The 23,107-nt window shown below is 48.2% G+C and overlaps 1 protein-coding gene across 1 annotated transcript in view; it reads left to right on the top strand.

Annotated features, from left to right (window-relative positions):
• LCP2 (lymphocyte cytosolic protein 2) overlaps positions 1 to 22,192 on the top strand; it is a 42,353-nt gene extending 20,161 nt beyond the window's left edge. The window contains exons 7-21 of the mRNA XM_066343187.1: positions 1,006 to 1,204; positions 2,882 to 2,979; positions 4,613 to 4,679; positions 4,767 to 4,850; positions 8,332 to 8,357; positions 8,473 to 8,492; positions 8,583 to 8,690; positions 10,198 to 10,228; positions 12,454 to 12,466; positions 13,177 to 13,306; positions 15,251 to 15,300; positions 16,270 to 16,364; positions 16,991 to 17,068; positions 18,573 to 18,728; positions 20,475 to 22,192. Of these exons, the coding sequence (XP_066199284.1) occupies positions 1,006 to 1,204; positions 2,882 to 2,979; positions 4,613 to 4,679; positions 4,767 to 4,850; positions 8,332 to 8,357; positions 8,473 to 8,492; positions 8,583 to 8,690; positions 10,198 to 10,228; positions 12,454 to 12,466; positions 13,177 to 13,306; positions 15,251 to 15,300; positions 16,270 to 16,364; positions 16,991 to 17,068; positions 18,573 to 18,728; positions 20,475 to 20,597 (1,278 nt within the window). The 3' untranslated portion in view covers positions 20,598 to 22,192. The remainder of the gene's footprint in view (positions 1 to 1,005; positions 1,205 to 2,881; positions 2,980 to 4,612; positions 4,680 to 4,766; positions 4,851 to 8,331; positions 8,358 to 8,472; positions 8,493 to 8,582; positions 8,691 to 10,197; positions 10,229 to 12,453; positions 12,467 to 13,176; positions 13,307 to 15,250; positions 15,301 to 16,269; positions 16,365 to 16,990; positions 17,069 to 18,572; positions 18,729 to 20,474) is intronic.
• The last annotated feature ends 915 nt before the right edge of the window (positions 22,193 to 23,107 follow it).

The following is a 23,107-nucleotide window of genomic DNA, read 5'->3' as shown; positions in this document are numbered from 1 at the left end:
CAGGAATCTTTCAACTGAACCGCTCATTCTTCCTTACGCCTCCTAGCAAAGCCGTCAGGAGTTCTGAATCACCATGGCTTATCTTTCCTTACTGAGTTGCAACCTCCATTGCTTCTGTGCACACTGCCTGTAATGCTAGAGAAATGCCCTGGGCTGGTGTACGGCCCTTGACTTTGGCTGAGTGATAAGCTGCTCTGCTGGGCAGCGGATGGTGCCCTCTCTGCTTGGGACCCATTCCTGTGACTGCCCACTTTCATGGGCTCCTTCAAAGGCAATGACCCAGCCCCTAGACTGACTTTCCTAAGGCCCACAAAGAAGCACACATAAAAGACAATAAAAAAATTTAGAGTTTAGAAAGAGTCTAAGAGAGCAGCTTCAAACTCAGTGTGGGAGGTCACAAATAATGAGCTATTATTTCCACACCCTCAGCTAAAGAGAAGAGCACAGCTGTGACTGTCCCCTCTCAGACACAACTCAACCTGCCTTCTGATTAACAGGCTTGGCTAGCCGCTCCCCCATTAGCGTGGCCTTCGGCATGGCACTGGGCTGTAGCGAGGAGACATGTTTTTGAGCACAGGCACATTAAGAACAGAACAGCAATGAACTTGGGGCATCCCAAATGCTCCCGGTGTTTAGTCTTCCTGCTGGTGATACCTGGAGTAAAAAATGTGTTTACTCCAACGGAACCGGGTCCCCCACCCCTCTACTCCAGTGTCTCCCTCATTTCTTCTGCTTTTCTTGGTTATGCAAAAATGGTGTCAAGGAAAACGCACTGGCCAAGTGGCCTGAAGACCTTGACAGAGGTCCCAAGTCCGTGACCTGCTGGCCTTGTGGTTCTGTGCTCCGCAACCTCAGTGTGCGCATCTATAAAATGGGAGTTAGCCGTCCCAATGCTGCCTGTCCCCAGGCGGGTACCACTGTGAAGCTCGGCAGAGAGTAGACTCAGGCACGCTGAGTGCCAAGCATCCTCTACACACGGCACTGTCCCTGTCATCGGGTCGGCAGGAAGAAGACGACTACGAAAGTCCCAATGACGATCAGGATGGGGAGGACGATGGTGACTACGAGTCCCCCAACGAGGAGGAAGAGGTGCCGGCGGAAGAGGACGCTGATTACGAGCCGCCGCCCTCCAATGACGAGGAAGCCCTGCAGAACTCCATCCTGCCCGCCAAGCCATTCACTAACTCCAGCTCCATGTACATCGGTAAGCGCCAGTGGCCCCGCCCCCGGCCCCTCCTCCCCATGCATGGGAGATCAGAGCCCACGCGGCAGAAAGCTCTACGTGCAGATGCCAGCTTTGGACAAGGGACTCCCCAACTCCAGGGCCGCAGTTTCCTCCTCTGTGGGCTAGGATAACAGTACAGACGACACAGGTTTGCTGTGTGGATTATGGGTGCTGAGGACCAACTATTGCCTGTGATGGCTGATCTCAGCACTGACTGGCCACTTGAGGGTAATTGGCAGTAATAACTCATTTTGTGTGTTGCTTGGATACTCAGGAGTACTTTCCTGTTTCTCCCCATTTTGTAACCAACGCACAGTTCTACGGCACAACTACCCCCAGACTGTCAGAACAAACAATGCTGTATCAAGTGGGCTTTGACCATAATTTTAAATCATTTTAAACAGTATTTAAGATTTTTCACTATCTCTCTGTTTCTGTCAGTCCATTTCTCCCTCGTTCACTCATTCACTTATTCATTCAACAGAAATCATTGATCTCCTACTGCAAGCCAGGCATCATTCTAAATGCCGAAAGTCGAAATCATCAGGAAAGATGTAGCTTTGTCTCATGGGGCTTACATTCTAGTAGAGGGTGACAGAAAATAGCATATCCACACTTATATAATAGAGTATCAAGAAGTAAGCCAGAAAGCTGATGATCAGTATCACAAAAAATTGATACCACTGAGCCTTTAGCTATACAACTCTTTGCGATTTTAAAGCCCTTTCATAAACACTGTGTCAACATTTTAGTTTGTGTTTTTAAGCACTCTGTGTGATAAGGGCAATATTCAGGAAGACAAATGTGGGAGATGGTGCTGGGCTGTATGCCTAGTCTGTGCTTGATTCCCTGAGGATGTGAATTTTAAGCTGAAAGTTAAAGGATGAGGAGGGGTGAGGCTATGTAAGGGTAGTTGTGGGAAAGGAAGAGCATTCCAAACAGTAGAAATGGCTGTGCAAAGGTCCTGTGGTTCATAGGAGCATGGCCTATCAGAGGAGCTGAGAGATGGCCAATGTGGGTGGAGTGGCATGAGATTAGACCTGGCTTGCCAATGCCTTTCAAGGGCTGGGACCAGGGTGAGTCAAGAGAAGGCACCCAGGGCACAACATATAAGGAGGCTGGCACTTAGAGTCCTGGCCTGGCCTTTTACTGTCAAAGGGGTACAGACGTTGTCAGCCTGTAAACCTGGCTCAGGGATACTTCTGTAGTAATCAGAAAAATGTGAGTTGCTGTCCAGGACAAGTCCTGGTTAACCAGTTAAGAATCTATGATTTGGTAACAGGAATTGGGGACCAGCTCCTCCCCTTAAAGGAAGAGAGGAGCAAAAGGAGGAAGTAGGAGGGGGCAGAACAGCCCAGAGCATTTGTGAAGGTGGGAGAAAGGGGACCCAGAACAGGATCTCCATGAGCCATTGGTGACACTTGAACCCTGCCCAGGTCACTGGGCGTGCCTGTGTGTAAATGTGTCTCCAGTGCTTGGAAACCCTGATACGGACCAATCCCCACCAGCACTGGCAGTGGTGCCGGTGGGAATCTGTGGGATCCAGGGCTCCCGAGCCCTGAGATGCACAGAACTGGGTGCAGGAACCTGAGCGTGGCCCACACTCACCTTGGTTTAGCATTTCTCCTTTCATCTGTCTGTGCTTGTGTTTCACAGACCGGCCCCTGTCCGGGAAGTCCCAACAGCAGCCGCCCGTGCCCCCCCAGAGACCGATAGCTGGCCTCCCTCCCCCGCCGGCAGGCCGGAGCCACACGGTAGGCCTCTCGCTCTGTCCTGGTGCTTTGTGTCCCCTCCAAAGAGTTCTTCTTCCACCGAGAAAAGAAGATGACAGTCGTCTTCACCTATTCCAACCAGTAAGACGAGATTATATGTAGGCTGGGAAAATGCCTACCCAAGCACTCCTCGTGTTGTAGGAGATTTTGGAGATGAAATACTAGTGATTTTTATTCACGTCAAAACGCTTATCAGTATTTTCTTTTTACCATAAACAAAACGAACTAATTGTATAATAAAAAGTCTCTCTCGGATATGCATTGTGCTATTATCTCCCACTTTTGAAATAAATGAAATCTGTAAAATAGACTCTTAAGAGAACAGGGTTAAGTCAATGGTACCTACTGGTATTCCAAGATCCCAAGTCCCTTTCTCTCTCCCGAGAAAAAGACTTGCGCCACCTGCTGACCAAGGTCAGAAAATTCACAGGCAAATGCCTCCAGACTGCAGGGTTTATGACGCGGTGAACCCAGGAAGAGAGAGAGGGGCAGCAACCCCCTTTCCTCTTTCTCCAGGCTTACAGCCCCAGGTCCTGGGGGGGGGGATTTAATCAAATACTCAGAGAGACCTCCACAACTTCAGGATAGGGAGTCAATAGCTGGAAATGCGTTCTCTTCGTGAGGTCCCTGAGCTCTCGCACAGCTGTGGCAAATACTGGAGTGCCAGGATTAGAAGGAGGAAGAGGATGTATTGCCCCCAAAGCTCAAGGTCTAGACCACACCACGGTCAGGACCCCGCATCTAAGAATGGTTGGCTCCCTCCTGCTCCTGCAGTTTTGCAAAAGGGGGCTCACCGGAGCTAAGTTTATCTACAAATGCATTTTGCTTTTGAAATCTGAAGGGATGTCAGATTTCTCCACTGTTGGGATGCAGAATTCACTCATCCCATCAACAGATACTTACTGAGCACCTACTGTGTGCCCAGCACAGTGTTGTAGCTGCTGGGAACACAGAGTAAATAAGACAGACAAGGTCCCTGCGTTCATGAAGTTTCGATTTGGTCGGAAGGATACACATAGTAAGTAGACGTATAAACAAGACATTTTGAGTAGTAGTAACGTGTGGTTAGGGAGAGAGCAGACCCAGGAATGTGATGATGGGTGGGGAGGTGACACTGAGCTGGGCAGAGTGAGCCGGCCGTGACAAGAGCCAGGAAAGAACATTCCAGGCAGAGGGAAACACAAGCACAGAGATACCAACGTGAGCTGCAGCAGGAAGACCCTTGCAGGGGGCGCCTAGCCCAGTGGGCGCTGGAGAGAGGCAGATAGGAGGGGGTGGGGGTGGGGAGCCAGCTCGAGCAGGGCCTTGCAGGCCACTGTCGGTTTTCACCGCGTCCCCAATGGGAGAGGAGCCACTAACGGGCTTGGCAGCGGAGCGACAGGCTCACTCTGCTGGCGTGCAGAAGTCGCCTTGGGGGAGAGAGAGGGCAGAACAGGGGGCTCAGATAGCAGGCTCCTGTTCAGACAGGATTCAGAGGCCTGCGTTTGTCAGTAGAACATGGAGATGGAGAAAAGGGAACAGACTCCAACATATTTGAGAGGATAAAGCCACCCGGACCTGCTGATGTGTTGGAAATACTTCCTAACATTTGGTGTGTTTTTTTTTTCCCGAGCAGCCGCTCCCCAAACCCCAGCTCAACCACGAAGAGCCTAGCCGAGGTCGGCCCCACAAAACAGCGAAGCGTAAGTGCCGCTCTCCCTTGCCTGCCGGGCCCCTCCCCCGGGCAACCACATTCTTCCTTTCATTGACTTGGGTCTCTTCCCTTCCAGTCCCTGCTCCTTCTATAGACAGAAGCACGAAGCCTCCCCTCGATCGCTCATTAGCTCCGTTCGACAGAGAGCCCTTCACACTAGGTCGGTATCATTCGTATTTGATGCAGAGTAATAATGGACAGCATTTATAGAGTACTTGCTGTGTGCTCCTCACACACCGTCTCATGGAACCGCCACTGCCACACGACTGGGTGGGGGCTATTAGAAACATTCTCCTGGCCGGTTGGCTCAGCGGTAGAGCATCGGCCTGGCGTGCGGGGGACCCGGGTTCGATTCCCGGCCAGGGCACATAGGAGAAGCGCCCATTTGCTTCTCCACTCCCCCCCCCCTTCCTCTCTGTCTCTCTCTTCCCCTCCCGCAGCCAAGGCTCCATTGGAGCAAAGATGGCCCAGGCGCTGGGGATGGCTCCTTGGCCTCTGCCTCAGGCGCTAGAGTGGCTCTGGTCGTGGCAGAGCGATGCCCCGGAGGGGCAGAGCATCGCCCCCTGGTGGGCAGAGCGTCGCCCTCTGGTGGGCAGAGCGTTGCCCCTGGTAGGCATGCCGGGTGGATCCCGGTCGGGCGCATGCGGGAGTCTGTCTGTCTCTCCCCGTTTCCAGCTTCAGAAAAAAATACAAAAAAAAAAAAAAAAAAAAAAAGAAACATTCTCGTTTTACAGATGAGGAAGCGGAGGTACAAAGCGGTAACTTCCCAAGGTCGCTCAGCTACCAAGTAGAGACTCGAACCCAGGGCAGCCCGTGGCAGAGCTCCTGCCCTCAGCCCTGCTCCTCTGGGGTGGGGGGCATTGGGGTACACACCTCCCAAAGGCCATGCAGGTGGCATTGTGATAAAGAGGGAGAAACCGGGTGAGAGACAAGAGGTCTGAGAGACCTGCCATCAGCAACTGGTAGCTAGTTAGCAGCTCAGTGGCTGCAGAGACCTTAGCTTTTCAGAGCTATCTCCTTATTTGCAAGGTGGGTGTCTATAAGGAGAAAACATTATAAATGTGCCATCCGAGTAGCAGGGTTATAATTTGTTGTACGCGGGTAAACAATAGTCCCTTCCCCCAGGACTGACCCAGAGCACTCTTGGATTATAGCTACCTCCACTTGAAGCTATTTTCTTTTCTTTTCTTTTTTTTTTTTTTTTTGACAGAGACAGAGTGAGAGTCAGAGAGACGGATAGATAGGGACAGACAGACAGGAAGGGAGAGAGATGAAAAGCATCGATTCTTCATTACGGCACCTTAGTTGTTCATTGATTGCTTTCACATATGTACCTTGACCAGGGGGCTACAGCAGACCGAGTAACCCCTTGCTCAAGCCAGTGACCTTGGGCTCAAGCTGCTGAGTTTTTGCTCAAACCAGATGAACCCGCGCTCAAGCTGGCGACCTTGGGGTTTTGAACTTGGGTCCTCTGCGACCCAGTTCAACACTCTGTCCACTGCGTCACAACCAGGTCAGGCACTTGAAGCTGTTTTTAATTCAGTTATAAATCTTAGCTACCATTTATTGAGCACCTACTATAAGACTGGTGCTTTACCTACCATAACAATCTACCTACATTATCTCTAATCCTCACGCCAACTCAACAAAGGGGGTGCACTATTATCCCCACTTTGCAGTTGAGGAAACTAAGGCTCAGAGAGGTTGAATAATTTCCTCCAAATTTGTATAACTGGGTACAGGATTTGAACCCAGGTCTTTATGACTTCAAAGTAGATGTTCTCTCCCACCACATCCTCTTGCCATTGAAGACCCTGGATTTTTTCGTATGGACTAGAGAGTTCTGGGGATGGAGCCCCGAGCCTGGAGGGTTAAGGAGCCTAGAAGCCCATCCCCACCCCCGCCCGCCCTTAGCCACACCCTGAGCGCAGCATTCACCTTCTGTGGCCTCAGACTCCTCTTCTGTTGGCAAAATGACTGACATTTCTTGAATTCGAGGTGCTGCTTGCTGCTGTGTTCCCAACCGGGCTTCCCACCTCTGCTGGCTCATGCCAAGCTGTGTGGGCCCTTTCTGCTTAGAAAGGTCCGCTGCAGAGGGCCGTGCAAATTACATGAACATGAAGACAGATTCGACGTCAGACTCCAGCCGGCGTGCTTACTACTGTGAGCCAAAGCTTCAAAAAAGCGGGACACTGAATCAAACCCTTCTGTCACCTTCTGAGCTAAAGCTGACCTTTTAAAAGATTTTTTTCCCTTTTGGAAGTGACCATTTCTTGACAATAGCAGCTCTACCCTTGAATTTACTCCCTTGTCCATGATCTTTTGGGCGAACTAACCTCTTACAAAGCTCAGACTCTTAATAGGAGGCTCCTCACATGCCAGAGTATATAAATCAATCAGTAGATTAAAAAAAAACCTATTCATGTCTAAAGATATAAATCTAAGTTTTCCGGTTATCCCTCTAAAGTAGGGTTTTCACCTCAAGCCAAAGTTTTATAAATAACAGACTTTTTTTTATACCATCAGACTCTCTCCTACTAGGCAGTGGGCTCTCCACAGTGGGAGAAGGTTCTTAGCTTCTGTCGTGGGCCTGACATGTACCCAGTTTTTAGAAAAGAAATCATGTTGTAAAAATACAACTCCAGGTGGGTCATCACATCACTCACCTTAGGCTGGTAACTGTGTGAGGCAGGGGTGGGGGGGGGGGTTGGGGGAGAAAGAGGAAGAAAGACGAGCTGTCTAACTTGGATCATGTGCCCAACCCTGCATATGAAGTATCACTTGATTCTTATAGCAAATCTATGCAGCCCCATTTTACAGGTGAGATCACTGAGACTCAAAAGACCTTAAAATAACTTCTTCAAGGTCACACAGGATTTGCTTCTAGACCTGCTTGAATCCAGTTAAGTAGTATTTGTATTACATTGAAGACACAGGGCATACCTACTCTAGGGGACTTCAGACAGAATAGAGTACATTGCTTTGAATAATTTTGCAGATTCCTCAGGTGCACCTAGCCCTTTGGGAGCCTGCATGTTATCTGTTGCATGAGAAAAGCGAAAGGAAGAAAGGAGAGAGAGAGAGAGAGAGAGAGAGAGAGAGACCAGCCAACAGAAACCAAACCAGAATGATTTGCAGCCCACCAACAGTCTCCTGAAACCCTCTTCCCCAAGTTAAAAATATTTCCAGAAACTAAGTGTAATGAATACTTTATATAACATCAAATGCACCAATGACGTAGAGGAAAATTAGCCCCTTCATGGCAAATGGGTTTATTTCAGATATAAAGATCAGCTTTGGCTTTGCAAAGAACCGCTTGACCAATGAAAGAGGTCTAAAACCACCAAGACGTTTGATCCTTTTAATCATCCGTTACCTATCATAAATTTGCAAAAGAAGCACAGAATCCAAAATACTCTTTGTATGTGCACAGTGCTGTGTGACCTTGGGCAAGTAACTTAGTTTCTCTGAGCCCGTAAAACCAGGTCTAACGTCTATGGTTCTTCGTGGCTCAAACCCGATCAGCCCCCACCCCCGCCATGGGACTCGGTTCACGGTTTCATCAATCTATGTGTTAATATGTTATGCTTAGCTGATCAAGTCCAGAACTCAGAGCCTGTCCGCTGTTTTGTCATTTACAGGGAAGAAACCAGTGTTTTCTGACAAGGTAAGCTGCTTTCCCATTTTGTTGTGCTTGTTTTCATTTTTGTACGTCTTGTGTCTTGTCTTCATTCTCTGAAAAGCACAGGGGCCACTCATGTTCCTTCCCTCTTGTCTTGCAGCCCTCGACCCCAGCAGGAAGGTGAGTACTGCACGGTGCCCGCGGGAGGGGACGGGGTGCACCTGGGAGCCTGGGTTCGCATCTCATCCGCCCTTTCTCTCAACTCGCCAGGCCTCTCGGGGAGCACTTGCCCAAGATGCACAAGCCCCCTTTACCACCGACCACAGACAGACACGACAGAAGCAGCCCCCTGCCAGCGAAGAAGCCCCCTGTGCCGAAGTAATTATCCTCTGTTGCCTGAACTTGTCACTCAGCGTGGACGCCTGCCCGGGGGTGGCCTTACGTAGGAACCAGACGTCCAGGCACTCAGGGTGGGAGGGGGGGGTCGTTCGCTGCTACGGCTGCAGGAATGTGGGGGCCACTTAGGTTGAATGCAAAGTCTCAGGGTCCCTTTGGGGAAAATGGCACTCTAGCCAAGAAGGGAGGAGAGAGATGCTTAACTGGGTGCCGGGGTATGACTGCCGATGGTGGAGACTTGATCCTCGGCCAGTCCAGTCTGCGGCTGGGCTTCGCTTCCACCGAAGGGCGTGGGGAACTGGACCTGACATTCTAGTTTTCCAGACAGACGGCAGAGAGGAAATGACTGAGGGACATGTGTGGGTCACTGGAGGTGTCGTCCTCCCTGCCAGCCCCACACGACAATAGCAGAATACTGAGGTCTGCTCTAACATTGCCAACTTGACTATCAGGTTTTCGGGCCTAGTTACCAACTGGGCGGATGCATTTGGGGCCAGGCCCAGCCCTACCTCTTAGGAGGGACACGGCCAAGGCTGCCACCGGGCTGAGTAATCAGCATCACACCTCCGGCTTGGCTCGGCCGGTGTGAGGTTCAATCCGGACCAGGCTAGCTAGGGCGCCCCCCCCCCCCCCAAATACCTCAGGAATCTAGTTAACGTTTTCATGGACTTATTTTTTTTTTTAATTTTTTTTTATTTTATTGATTTTAAAGAGAGAGAGAGGAAGGGAGAGAGAGAGAGAGAGTCAGAGACAGGAACATCGATCTGTTCCTGAATGTGTCCTGACTGGGAATCGAACCGGCAACCTCTGTGCTTCTGGACGATGCTCTAACCAACTGAGCTCTCCTGCCAGGGCTCATGGACTATTTTAAAAGATCAAAATGAATGCAAATATATATATAATATATATATATATATATTATATATATATATTATAATGAACAAAATGTCAGACTTGTAGATAAACGCAGGGTGAGATGACACACGAGGCACTTGTTCACAGAATCATCCTCCCCGCGTCCTCTCCATCAGGAGAACGGGACGCGGACCCCGGTTCTGCTTCCCTTCACCCAGAGGGTGAGCCCTGAGGTGGCCGTTTTAACACCATCAGCAAAGGAGAAGATAGCCTTAAATGTTTCCGTTTGCCTAGCAAAACATCTAGTCAATGAAACTTAATAGCTACTATTCAGTGAGCTTGCAGACTAAACCCTTCATTGGTATTTGTAAGTATTTGCTGCGGTAGCGGAACAGAATGAAGGTCCACCTGGCGCGGCGCGCCTCGGTGTCAGGAGCACGGAGGCCCCCCAGCCTCCCGCCCCAGCCTCTCCCTCGCCTCTCTGCTCGGGGTTTTATTTTTCTCCTTCTCATTTAGCACGGCTCAGTGGGTTTGATTTCTCATTATGAGATTAAGTGAAACAATCTATACTCTGGGGCCGGCTCTTTGAAACTCTTCATGCTCACTTCTTTCTCTTTGTGCTAATTCATTTCAGGCATGGATGGGGACCAGACAGAAGAGAGAATGTAAGTCCCACAATGTCATTTGGTGAATGCCTGGCACGGGGGAAAAGCCAGGGTGGGCTCTGTGGAGGTTGGGGCGCCCCCTATCCCAGCCGTCATTGAAGTCCAGCACCAGAGCCAAGCCTACGAAGTGGGCTCCTCGGTACTGTGCCTGCTGGGGCGTCCAGCACCAGAGCCAAGCCTACGAAGTGGGCTCCTCGGTACTGTGCCTGCTGGGGCCTCCATCTGTCCCACCTGCTCCCCCCACCCCCCGGGCTGCATCGTGTACCTCCTGCCCATCAGAGACCTCCCGGGGCGGCCTGTTAATAGCAGCCCCGTTACCAGGTGGCACGTCAAGGTGAAAGGTTGTGGGTAGACGAGAGGGTTGAGAGAGGGAAGCCCAAGAGGCTGGGCCACACAGCAAAGGTTCCAAGTCCTCTCTTTTAGTTTGAAAACACCTGCAACCTGAAAAGGAGGGGGGTTTGCATTTATTGAATGCCTACTATGTGCAGGTTAGCAAGCTTGCTACTACATTTGGGCGACCAGCTGTTTGCCTGACATTTTCCCAGTTGTAGCAATTTAAGAGTCTCCTGTCCCAGGAATTCCATCAGTTTCAGGCAAACAAGCAAAGTTGGTCAGCCAGTGTTACATGTGCTTTGTGTCTCACGATCCTGTGAGGAATCGTCCTTTCTCCGTTACTAAGAGGAAACCAAAGCTCAGAGGGTGTACGCGACTCACTGCCAGTCGCGCAGCGAGGACGTAGCCGGGATAAGAGTCCAGGTCTGGCTGATTTGCTCGGCACTGTAAGCCCTCTGAAGGCCATCACGCACCTGCCCCTGTCCAAGGGCTCGGCCCACAGGTGCCTGTGCTTCGTAGCTGTGCTAGACGTTGTGCTTGCTCAGATGAAGGACTAAGACATGCTGGAGACAGGCAAACCAGCAGACAGCTCGCTAAGCAGAATGCGACCACGGGACGAGCTCCAGAGCCGAAGGGGAGACAGCGATCCACAGGGGGTTGAGGAGCCGGGGTGACTTCTCAGAGGTGAGGTTTGTGATGACCACTGAATGATGGCGAGGACACAGAAAACAGTCACTCAGAGAGAAAGCCCAGTGCACCTCAGCCTCAGGAACGTTCTGAGCAAAGGCAGGTGGGTGGCGATGTCCGTGGAGACTACAGAGATGGTCAAGGACTGCAGCTTGGTGCTAGAGCCATAGGGACAAGAGGAGGTGAGGTTGAAAGCGAGGGTAACGTCACATTACTGAGGTCCCCAATCTAAGGAAGGGTTGGCGTTCATGTCATGAGAGTCTGGGACATGTATATGTCTTCAGCCGGTGTGGGCATAGGCATGGTTACGAACGTGTTGAAGAGAGATTTCATTGTGGGGATTCTCTGAGCCCCTGTGTGTTTGTTTACTCAACTCTGTACGGGAGCTCCCAGTTGGCCAACTGGGATGAGTGATTCTGGCTACGATCCTTCTTGCTTCATCTCGGTGGTAGAGTAATCAGCATTCTGCATGCGTGAGGCACAAGTAATAACTAATTCTTACAACACTTTTATCACCGGCATGCTGTCCTAACAAAACAAGTCCCCAAGTTGCTCATTTTGGTCTCCTAGTCAGTGGCACCATGGCTTTTGTCTCTCCCATCATTTCTCAGCTGAGGTTTAAAGCGCCTCTTCCTTGCTTGTTTCCCAAGCTGGGCCTGCAGACAGGTATGCTGAGCGATGCAGACGCACCTGTAAGCCACGTTATAAACAAGATGGAGTTGCTCTCGACCGGAGTGGCCACTGCACAGTAGAGCCCAAAAGCAGGCTGAGCGTTGGGCCAGACACACGATCGGGGCCAAATCCAGTTCTGTAACCCTCGGCGAGTGAGGAATCCCGCCTGGGTGGCAGGTTTCCCTTTGGGAACGAGGATGTTAGATTCTGGACAGGTTGCTAGGGGACTTGGCTGAAATATCATGTATGAATCATTGGGGGCGTGTAGTAGATAGGATCGTTATTATTGTACCTGCCGGCCCTCTGAGGCACCTCAGAGCCTTTTTGTTGCTAAGCATACAGGGAGAGACTCAAGGTGGAGTGTTGATGATTAAGGAATCAGAAACCACTTAGGAAGTTCTACTGTTCCCTACAATGTATTTATTACGGAGTCGCTCGCTGCTAAAGTGACACAGAGGCATTTAGATGATTGAAGAGTTGTGTTTTCATGATGGGCTAATATCTTTTTTTTTTTTCCCCCTTCCCTTTACCAGGATGAAGATGATGGTATGTTCAGAAAAGCTTTTTACAACTTATAACTCACCCCTTCATTTTTCTGTTCAGGCGTTCAAACAAAATTATTTAGTTCAAAAACCCCATAAAGTCAATTATATTTGTTAAGTTAGTATTAAATAGACATCTATCAGTTGGTATGCTGCATAGCTGTAATAAAATGGAATTGTTTGGCTGGGCTACCAAAGAGAACCATTAAGTTCAGGCATGTCTGTGCAAATTACTTAATAGTATGGCAAAATTAAAAACTGCATGGGCGGTTTGGAAGAAAAACTTTACTTAAGCCCTCGAACGCATAGGGTAAAGGATCACTAACTGCAGATGATGAACGAGACGGCATAAAATTTGGCTTTTATAAAGCAAAGCAAAACTTGTGAGCCATTTCTGAAATTCATATGGTTCCTAATTGACAATTTTCTGCCAAGTTAGCACTTAAAAAATGAAAACAAAATAAAATAAAGGTATATTATTAGAGAGAATGATACAGAGCAGCATCATTTTTAAATGCATTCTAAGGTGAGACGTCATCTAGAAAGTCCTTGGGACGTGAGGGTCCGTCCCACCACTTCCTAACTAACTACCTTGGATCGTTTGGATGTTGTATCTCTCTTTAGACTAGATGTTGCTAATGGAGGGGTGGCTCTGCAATGTTCTCCGACACTTGGATCCTGACAGTCTGCTTTATTTTTCCCTTCTCCCCACAGTGCACCAGAGACCTTTGCCGCAACCAGCACTGGTCTCCGTGAGCTCCAACACTTTCCCTTCGAGGTCCACCAAGCCATCGCCCAAGCACGCCCTCCCGTCGCCCCTCATGTCCGGGGCGTTCTCAGAGAGGTTTGTGGCGACGCCCTTAAGCTCTAACTTAACGTAACAACCGGGTCCATTGGGATTGAGCTGAGGTCTAGGAAGAAAGAAAGGAGCCAGTGGGGTCAGAACGTTTTGACTCTTAAGAACCCAAACCATGCCTGCCCAGGCGGTGGTGCAGTGGATAGAGCGTCAGACTGGGATGCGGAGGACCCAGGTTCGAGACCCTGAGGTTGCCAGCGGTTGCCAGCTTGAGCACGGGCTCATCTGGTTTGAGCAAGGCTCACCAGCTTGAGCCCAAGGTCACTGGCTCAAGCAAGGGGTCACTCGCTCTGCTATAGCCCCCCGGTCAAGGCACACATGAGAAAGCAATCAATGAACAACTAAGGAGCTGCAACAAAAAACTGATGATTGATGCTTCTCATCTCTCTCTGTTCCTGTCTGTCTGTCCCTATCTATCCCTCTCTCTGACTCTCTGTCTCTGTAAAAAACAAACAAACAAACAAACAAACACACCCAAACCACGTTAACCATCAAGAACCACACATGTTAATCCACTGGCATCTGTGCTTGGGGTCGGAGGGGTACAGAAGAGAATTCCCCATGGTCGCCCCAAAGAATGGACTCTTTCGCAGGAAATGGGGAATGTTTTCACTTTGTGAGTTAGAACAAACAGCCACTAAGAAACCCCATTATTTAAGTACTTGGGGCTCACCCTGCACCTTGAATGGGGAGACGGGGAAAACGTACCTCGCACGTGGCAGACGCTAAGAGCTCGCCTCAGAGGCTCCTCCCGGCTGGTCATCCCTCTCCACAGCTATGACGCATCTCGGGGTGCGTGATGAGGCTGTCCAGAGGCAGAGGCGTGAACAGGAGAGAGACTCAGGTTGTTTCTCCCTCAACAAGCCCACGGGATGCTCCCACACCTCCAGCCGCTCGGGCTCCCTCTCCCCTTTAATATCCACGCACAGAGAACCTGTCCCACCTTATACCTGTTAGAAAACTCAGCCCCCAGCATGACCCCTCCGCCCCTGCCAGCCATCTGGAAGGAGTCTCAGTTTTTTTTCATCTTCCTTGGTGCCTTTTGCTCCGATGTTCTGCTGCTGCTCCTCATCCTTCCAGCTGTGTTTCTCCTGCCACATCTGCCCTTGTTCACGCTGCTCAGCCCCTGTTGTTCTTGCAAAATGCTGCTCACATGAGATTGCTGAGCAGAGCACACTTGGACAGATGGTTCGGGTTGATGGTGGGGGTGTCGCTGCTCGGCACGGAGCAGATGGCATTTAGGGCCCCCGAAAGCCATTACTGTCTGCTCCTATGCCACCTGGTCTCTGGTTCTCGCCCGCCCACCCACTCTCTTGTCGTCCACCACGAGGCCTGGGGATTCCCTGTTCCCCAACTCCATGCCCATTTCAGTATGTTCCTAACCAGGAGGCAAGTCCTCGCCCCAGAGGACTTCCGCCATTCCCCAAACTCCAAAGCCTCAGACTGCAGCCGACTGTTTAACTTTTACATGCCCTTTATGCAGCTTTCCTGTGGTTTTTCTGTTTAATAGCTTACTTTTAAAATTTTATTTATTGACTTGACGGGGGTGGGGGGAGGAGGAAGAGCAGGAGGGGAGTGATGGAGAGGTGCGGGAAGATTTGCTGTTCCACTTATTTATGTGTTCATTGGTTGGTTCTTGTATGTGCCCTGATTGGGGATTGAACCCACAACCTTGGTGTACGGGAATGACGCTCTAACCAACTGTTGTCTTTGACTTGTGAAGCCTGTTAGACATTGGGCCGGTCGCCTTGGGACCGCAGTGACATGCGCGTCTGCTCAGTTCCTCCTCTGAGCCCAGCTCTGGCGGTGGCAGGGCGGGTGGGAAGTAGTGGCAGAGGAAGCAGCATTTGCAGGGCAGTCACCTTGCCCAGCCTCCCCCTCGCCCCTTCACCTCAGCCCCACCTGAAGGCTGTCTGTTCCTTGTCTCCGCAGTAACAGCCACTTCCCGCAGAGCGCCTCCCTGCCGCCCTACTTCTCTCAAGGTTTGTACTCGGGGCCCAGGGGCCTTCGGCAGGATGAGCTACCAACCCGGCCCCAAGGCTCTGAGCAAAGGCTCTGTTGTTTCCTAAAGGCGTCCGACTTCCTCACCCAGAGCGCCAAGGGCTGGTGGAATGACTGAGCGCGACAGAAGCCACCACACACACACTTCCTCCTTCCTCGGGGAGGTGGCCTTGGCCCGATTCTTCACAAATCGAAGCTTTCTGTGACTGCTGTTTTTATACCATGCTCAGGATGCTGTTTGGCTTTCTCTGTAAATTTTAGGTTTCCATAACGATTCTACACTTGATTTACAAATTAAAGAGCGTATTTAAAATACATATTACGAGAACCCAACCCACAAGATTCCAATTCAGCGCGCCTGGACGAGGATGTGCATGTTAAACGCGTAGTCATGTCGCCTCTGGGTGTCCAGTGCGAGGGAACGGCTGATCGTGTTCTAAAAGCTAACAGTGTTCTCAAGGCAATTTCACTCTGTCTTGGACTACTGGCATTTCTTTTTGTGAAGATGATGAGAACATGATTATCTTTATTACTGCCCTGTCACCGCGTCAGTGGTTGGGAATCTATCCAGGGGGTGTGGGGGATGCTGGAGTCTATGAAAAAAACACTGACTTTTAGATCTTCTTTCTGGTGATCACATTAAAATGACTGTGGCCTTTTCATCAATGGATCTAGTCACTTGACATTTTATAACATACACATTTAGGAAATCACTCAAATCTGTGGTTCTCCTCTTGTAATTCCAGGGACACAGCTACAGAGTAACACCTGAGCAGCCCTTGTGGTTTGAACCGGTGAAAACGCTTTTTGAAGCTATGGCTTCTTGAAATGTAACTTGCTGGAAATAATTGCAAAGGCAATTTTGGTGGGAACGGGGAGGGCAGTGTGTTAGGACAGAAATGAAAAAGGGGCTTACAGTAAATTAACTTCAAAATGCTTTCCTTTTGAAGGTGCTGGCAACAGGCCGCCTCCCAGAACGGAAGGCAGGAACTTCTCCTTGCCCGTCCCAAGCAAACTGAGGCCCCCGTCCCCTGGGGGACAAGAGGTAAAAAAATAAACAACATATGCTTTTATTTCATTTTATTTTTCCCCCCCAGCAAATGAATCATTATAAAGTCCCAGTGAATAGTGCTCTGTACTATTATCTTTTATTGGCCTTAATTATTTTTTAGTAAAAGAAATTAAAAGGAAGGGTCCAGATGGAAAAAATGTTCTTTTTCCTTGGTGGTCTTACAGGCCTGTCCCATGGCTAGTGTGTGTTTTGCATAACAATGGGTAACATAATCCTACTTTTCATGTTTCCTAGTTTATGACCTTGAATAAGTCTCTTAACTGCTTGTTAATTCAGGTTTTTTTTCCATTAAGTATATTATATTAAACTGAAGAAATTATTGCAGCTCTCTCTTTCCTGACTCGAGGTTCCCGTTCTATAAGGAATGTTTATTTGCAGCTCCCTGGAAACCTTGTCATGAGAGAAAGCAGCTCACGGGACAAACCTTCTGTTTAGCCCTATCTGAGGGATTCTGTATTCAAATCAAGAAAACAAACACTTCAAACCTCATGGAATTGGGGTTGTGATGTATGGAAATGATGGCCTGAAGGCTTTTCTTTTTCCTTTTATATATGTAACTACAAAATTTATTCAGTATTTTTTAAAATTTACATTTTCAGAATTCATTAAATGAAGATTGGTACGTTTCTTATATAACCCGACCGGAGGCAGAAGCTGCTCTTAGAAAGATAAACCAGGTACTGTGCTCAAGATTATTTTTAAGTCATTATAAATATTAATGGACAGAGAAAAAGGGAACTGACTTTCACTGAGTACCAATTATGAGCTAGGAATTCTACTAGATTCATGCATTTATGCTAAGGGCACCCATTAGTACCGGCCTCACAACGACCAGCTGCTGTAGAAACGGTTCCTAGGGCCCTGGGAAACGTCTAAATCAAAGCCGCCGTTCCGCTGGCGGAATGGGAGGAGATTTCATTATTGAAAAGGTCCGTTTTGTCATAGGAATTACAGTGTCAAAAGGTGACTCCCCCCCCGCCAAATTTCCAACGTCTTACCGGTTCCATCTTCCTCGTGACACTCCGTTGTCATTCACATCCACGTGAAGAGACCGTATGCACAGAGACAGTGGCGACTTTTTACCCTTTCCCCCTAGAAATTTCTAGCTATTCCTTAATATTACCAGGACTTCCCCAGAATTCTTGTCACCCGGTGCTGAACCTTCACCTTAACCTTAAATCTACATTCATCAGAGAGGAGGAAGGGAAGACCTTCATCTTGCAGGTCCCGTGTCTACAGCAGAGGTTCTCGGCCTGAATCCGTTTCAATTGCCTGGGGAGCTTTTAAGTCATTCCCCTTCCTGGCTCTCAGCTGGAGGGATTCTGATTTAACGAGTCAGGGGCGCTGTGTGAGCGCTCAGGTTTTCCAGATGATTCTACAGTGAAGCCAAGGCTCTGATTCGCTGGTCCGAGGGTGTGTTTTTTCCTACAGAGATGTTCTGACCCATGTTTACTGTTAATTGGGAATAAAAAGAACACAGGAACGCCATTATGCAGACTGATGGCTCTGTAAAGCCATCCTGATTCAATACAGGATGAGAGAGTCCTTTAAGGGCGAACTTACTAATTATCTCTATTTTAATATCAGAAATCACTACAGTATTAATAGCGCGTAAATAATTTATGGAATAAAATATGAAGTAGAGGACAAATCACAACACTAGTTTAGTAAATATCAGAAAGAAATGATGCACGCACACAGATGGCCGCTTTCAGTTTTGTTCGGGTATGAAATATGAGCTGGAGAGAGGGGGTCTAAAATGCTGCAGGAGTTCCACGGGCCCCGGGGGTCTTCTGACTTCGGCTGTGGAAAAGAAGGGCTACGATGAGCTCCCAGAAGTAGGAAGATGTATCTTTAGTTAACCAATCAAGTCTTTATTTCACCTGGCCCTTGGTCCGCTCAGCTACCTATTATTCATTTTATTGCTGAAAAGGGGATTCCTTTTCATCGTAAAAGTTCAGAGACTGACTTGGAAATTTCTCTGACAATCCCTGCTGCCTCCTTCTTGATAACCACAAAGTCCATGCCAGGTGGGAGCTGGGCTGCTTGGGGAACTGAATGTTCGCTGGCCCGTCCCTGACGGCTTTCCAGCTCCCGCGGGACTCGTCTGCTGTTTTTAGAGGCAACGGAGGTGTTGACTTCTGCTGCTCCCATCATAGCAAGACTTCTTCTTCCTTTTAGGATGGCACTTTTCTGGTCAGAGACAGCTCTAAGAAAACAGTATCCAATCCGTATGTCCTCATGGTGTTATACAAAGATAAGGTTTACAACATCCAGATCCGTTATCTGGAAGAAAGCCAAGTTTACATGTTGGGAACCGGACTCCGAGGGAAGGAGGTAAGGACTTCCAGCTGCAGAACCTCCCGAGATTCTCGTTATGTCTCCCTGCGTACCGTCCCACACAGAACTCTGCTCTCACGTTCTCTGTGGGTCCACACTGTGTGGCAGCTTTAGAGTTAAAACACTTTAGTCAAACCCTTCAGTTTGCTGAAAGGAAACAGTAGCTACCTCTGCCATAGGGGGTCTTTTACCTTTTATTCCAAATACAGTACTCTAAAATGACTTGCGTAACTTTTGAAATCAGAAAAAAAGATGTAAACATTGAACTTTTTCAAAACAGATCCAGTCAGATGGTGTCAAAGGCCAGTCCCTTCATTGGTCACCTTTGTGACATAATTTTAATGTAAGGTTGCAGGCGTATTTATAAGGTTGTGTTTTAAATCAACCCACAGAAACGGGGAAAACAGAATTGCTGTGATTATTTAGATACTTGGTTCATTTCTTACTAAAAACGGAGGTTTGGCCAACGAAGGCGGCCAGACTGCCACAGATCTTTGCCTCTGCGCGGCAGCCCAGACTCAGCCACTTCTTGGGTGGTCATCAGACTGATAGGAAGGAGACCTTCCAGGGCTGCTTTTTGCAAAGAAAACTAACGGGTTAAATTGAATGCCCCAGACATATTCTTTAAGTTCAAAGTTTCAGGAGGGAGGACCAGCTGAATCAAACATTTACTGAATGAGAAACAGCTCACCCATCTCTTTCATTTGACTCCAAACATCTTTAAGTTATGGTTATGTAAGTGAGTAGAAAACCACCCCACATGACTTTGAATGGCTGGTTGGTGCGGTGAGAACTGCGCCGGCCCCACAGGAGCAGACAGAGGTGTCTGTCCTCCAGGACTGCTGTCGGTCTAGTGTGCAAACACAAGGACACGTCACAGCTGCCCCGAGGGAGCTCAGCAGTGGTCTTGCAGGAAGTGCAGAATTCTGCCTGCAGTGTCTACGTGACTTCTGAGCCATGTCTAGAAGGATAGAGTCTAAGTTTTCCCCACTCTGGCCTCCAGGGATAGAATGATCCAGGCAGTGGGTGCAAAGACTAGGCTACAGAGCCCTTGTGTGGGGGTAGGACTGGGGTGCAACAGAGTCATCAGGCTGTGGATGTCCCCTCCGGACACCAGGGCCACTCTGACCTCCTGATTCCTTATACCTCCTTACACTATTAATGATTGAGACGTGGGATACAGAAACCAAAGCCAAAACTACCAAGAGAAACCCTAAGGCACAGGTGTCATAATTAGACTCCCATATATGATCCCCTAGATCCCTGGTTGGCAAACTGTGGCTCACGAGCCGCATGCGGCTCTTTGGCCCCTTGAGGGTGGCTCTTCCACAAAACACCACATGCGGGGCTACCTCGATAAGGAATGTACCTACTTATATAGTTTAAGTTTAAAACATTTGGCTCTCAAAATAAATTTCAATCGTTGTACTGTTGATATTTGGCTCTGTTGACTAATGAATTTGCCGACCACTGCCCTAGATGAAGTTAAAAAATATATTTTTAATCACATATATGGTATTTAATCCATAGTTTATTGAATGGCGGTGAGGAATTATTTTTTCAAAGTTCTATAGTAGAAATCATTAAAATATTTGCCAAATTTTGCAGGTTTTTTTTTAAAAAAAATCAAAATCCTCATAACTCCAAGAGGTAGGATATTATGCAGATAAAAACAACAACTGAGGGTGAAATTTATGCTGCCTGTCCCAGCGTTGATTTGTTTCCCTATTTTGAATCTTTCAGGACTTTTTGTCTGTATCCGATATTATCGACTACTTCCGGAAAATGCCACTTCTGCTCATCGATGGGAAAAACCGAGGTTCCAGATACCAGTGCACGTTAACACACTCCGCAGGCTACCCATAGCCAGCCGGCCGAGCACGTGACCCTGCTGCTGGGCCCCATGCCAGCACGGGGAGATTAGTCAGCCTGGTGACTGGACAGCACAGGACTGACTCGGACCCTCACCGTGAGCGCCAGGGTGTTGTCCTTCCACGTAAAAAGTATCTGAAATGAAGACTGTTAAGTATCTCATAATTTATTTATTCTTCTTCAGTGTTTGTAAAGTGCATGAGTTATAATGTTCACACTTGAAGTCTAATAGTGCACTGTAATAATTCGTACAAATAATGTGTATTTTTGATACCCATTTCAAAATACAGTAGTCTACAAAGCTACAAAAATAATTTGGGGCAAGTTTCAGAACACTTAATAATAGTTTTTGCTATCACATAAAACTGATATTTTTCATAGCCAAACCTTTGTGGGTCAGTGGCAATCATCAGTTTGATATGTATAATTTGAAAATTACTAAAATTAACTTTCTCAGCAATAATAATTTAATCTTCAAAAATACTTCCTCCTATTTGGTGTTTCTTTTTGTGTATGTGGGGGTGATTTTGTATAATTTTTTATGAAAAGATAAATGCATGTTGGAATTACTTCCTGGGATTAAAATTAATTTGCCTCTTTCTTTACATTTGGGTTCCTAAAACAACTTGATTGACTTTACAGTTTAGTCTATACTCTTATATTAAATATTTTTGTTTATAGCAAATTCAAGCTACAAAGTCCAAAGGAAACACATTAGATTTAGAGATGAAGTTTTGGTGTCAAATATACTTGTATTTAAGTACATTATCTCTCAACACCCACATTCCACCTCCTCTACGCCCTGCCCAACCCCGAAAGCATGTCAAGTGATGTAGATTTCACCAAAATCTTCCCGGAAAGATAAAAAAAAAAAAAGCAATGGATATACACAGAAAAAATTGATAAAATTGATTCGAGTTTCTGGCTAGATAGCCTTTCTTCCATCTTTTTCATAAAGCCTTTGTCTCATCCTTCCAAAAAAAAAAAAAAAAAAGCTTTATAAAATCCTGCAAAGCAATTCAGATCTTTCCTTCATTTGCAAATATCACTTAACAAAAGGTAGTAGGCATTTTGCAAAACAAAATCCTGGCATTCTGTGGTTCTTCGAGTTTTCCCCTTTGGGCCCTTGGTTGTTATTCTACAATTTTTATTAACAAATTGTTGGCTTTTCTGCTTAATCTGCAAGTTTTCAGACTGGCAAAGGATATCTTGCAACTTCATTGTCACAAGCTAGTAGGACATGGAAGGGATCTAGAAAGTCACCGGGTTAACTGACAATTCGCTATGACGAGTATGTGGATACTTTTAACCAAGAGTGAGGAGAATGATGTAAAACTTACATAAAACTTACAAACCAAAGCTCTCAGTTAGGCTCCAGAGCTTTGGAGTTCTACAGCTGGAAAACCTGCATTATTCAACAGGATATTCAACAAGCATTTCCTTAGTGCCGATTCTGTGTTAAATACTGAGCTGAGTGCTGGCTAGTGGGGATAGCAACCAGTATACATTCTGTTATGGGCTGAGCTGACCGTGTGTCTTGCTTCACAGTATTCTATCCTTTATATTAAAAATGATCTGGCCCTGGCCGGTTGGCTCAGCGGTAGAGCGTCGGCCTAGCTGCGGAGGACCCGGGTTCGATTCCCGGCCAGGGCACACAGGAGAAGCGCCCATTTGCTTCTCCACCCCTCCGCCGCACTTTCCTCTCTGTCTCTCTCTTCCCCTCCCGCAGCCAAGGCTCCATTGGAGCAAAGATGGCCCAGGCGCTGGGGATGGCTCTGTGGCCTCTGCCCCAGGCGCTAGAGTGGCTCTGGTCGCAATATGGCGACACCCAGGATGGGCAGAGCATCGCCCCCTGGTGGGCAGAGCGTCGCCCCATGGTGGGCGTGCCGGGTGGATCCCGGTCGGGCGCATGCGGGAGTCTGTCTGTCTCTCCCCGTTTCCAGCTTCAGAAAAATGGGAAAAAAAAAAAAAATGATCTGGCCCTGGCTAGTTGGCTCAGTGGTAGAGTGTTGGCCCAGTGTGTGGAAGTCCTGGGTTTGATTCCCTGCCAGGACACACAGGAGAAGCACCCATCTGCTTCTCCACCCTTCCCCCTCTCCTTTCTCTCTCTCTCTCTCTCTTCTCCTCCTACAGCCAAGGCTCCACTGGAGCAAAGTTGGCCCGGGTGCTGAGGATGGCTCCATGGCCTCTGCCTCAGGCAGAATGGCTCCAGTTGCAATGGAGCAACGCCCCAGATGGGCAGAGCATCGCCCCCTAGTGGGCATGCTGGGTGGATCCCAGTTGGGTGCATGTGGGAGTCTGTCTCTCTGCTTTCCCACTTCTAACTTCAGAAAAAAATAAAAATAAAAATAAAGGATCTAAAATGAAGGACATGGTAGATTTCAAAGCAACTATTTGGTAGTGAATCATGTTCATGTGGCAAACCAGAGCCTATTATTTTAGGTCTCCTTTGGTGGAAAGGGACAGGAATGAGGAGGTTTTAGGATAAAGGCATCCAAAAACTA

This window comes from Saccopteryx leptura, chromosome 6 (assembly GCF_036850995.1).
Source record: "Saccopteryx leptura isolate mSacLep1 chromosome 6, mSacLep1_pri_phased_curated, whole genome shotgun sequence".
Lineage (NCBI taxonomy): Eukaryota > Metazoa > Chordata > Mammalia > Chiroptera > Emballonuridae > Saccopteryx > Saccopteryx leptura.
The sequence above is the reverse complement of the archived record's forward strand: the minus strand, read 5'-3'. Positions and strand labels throughout refer to the sequence as shown.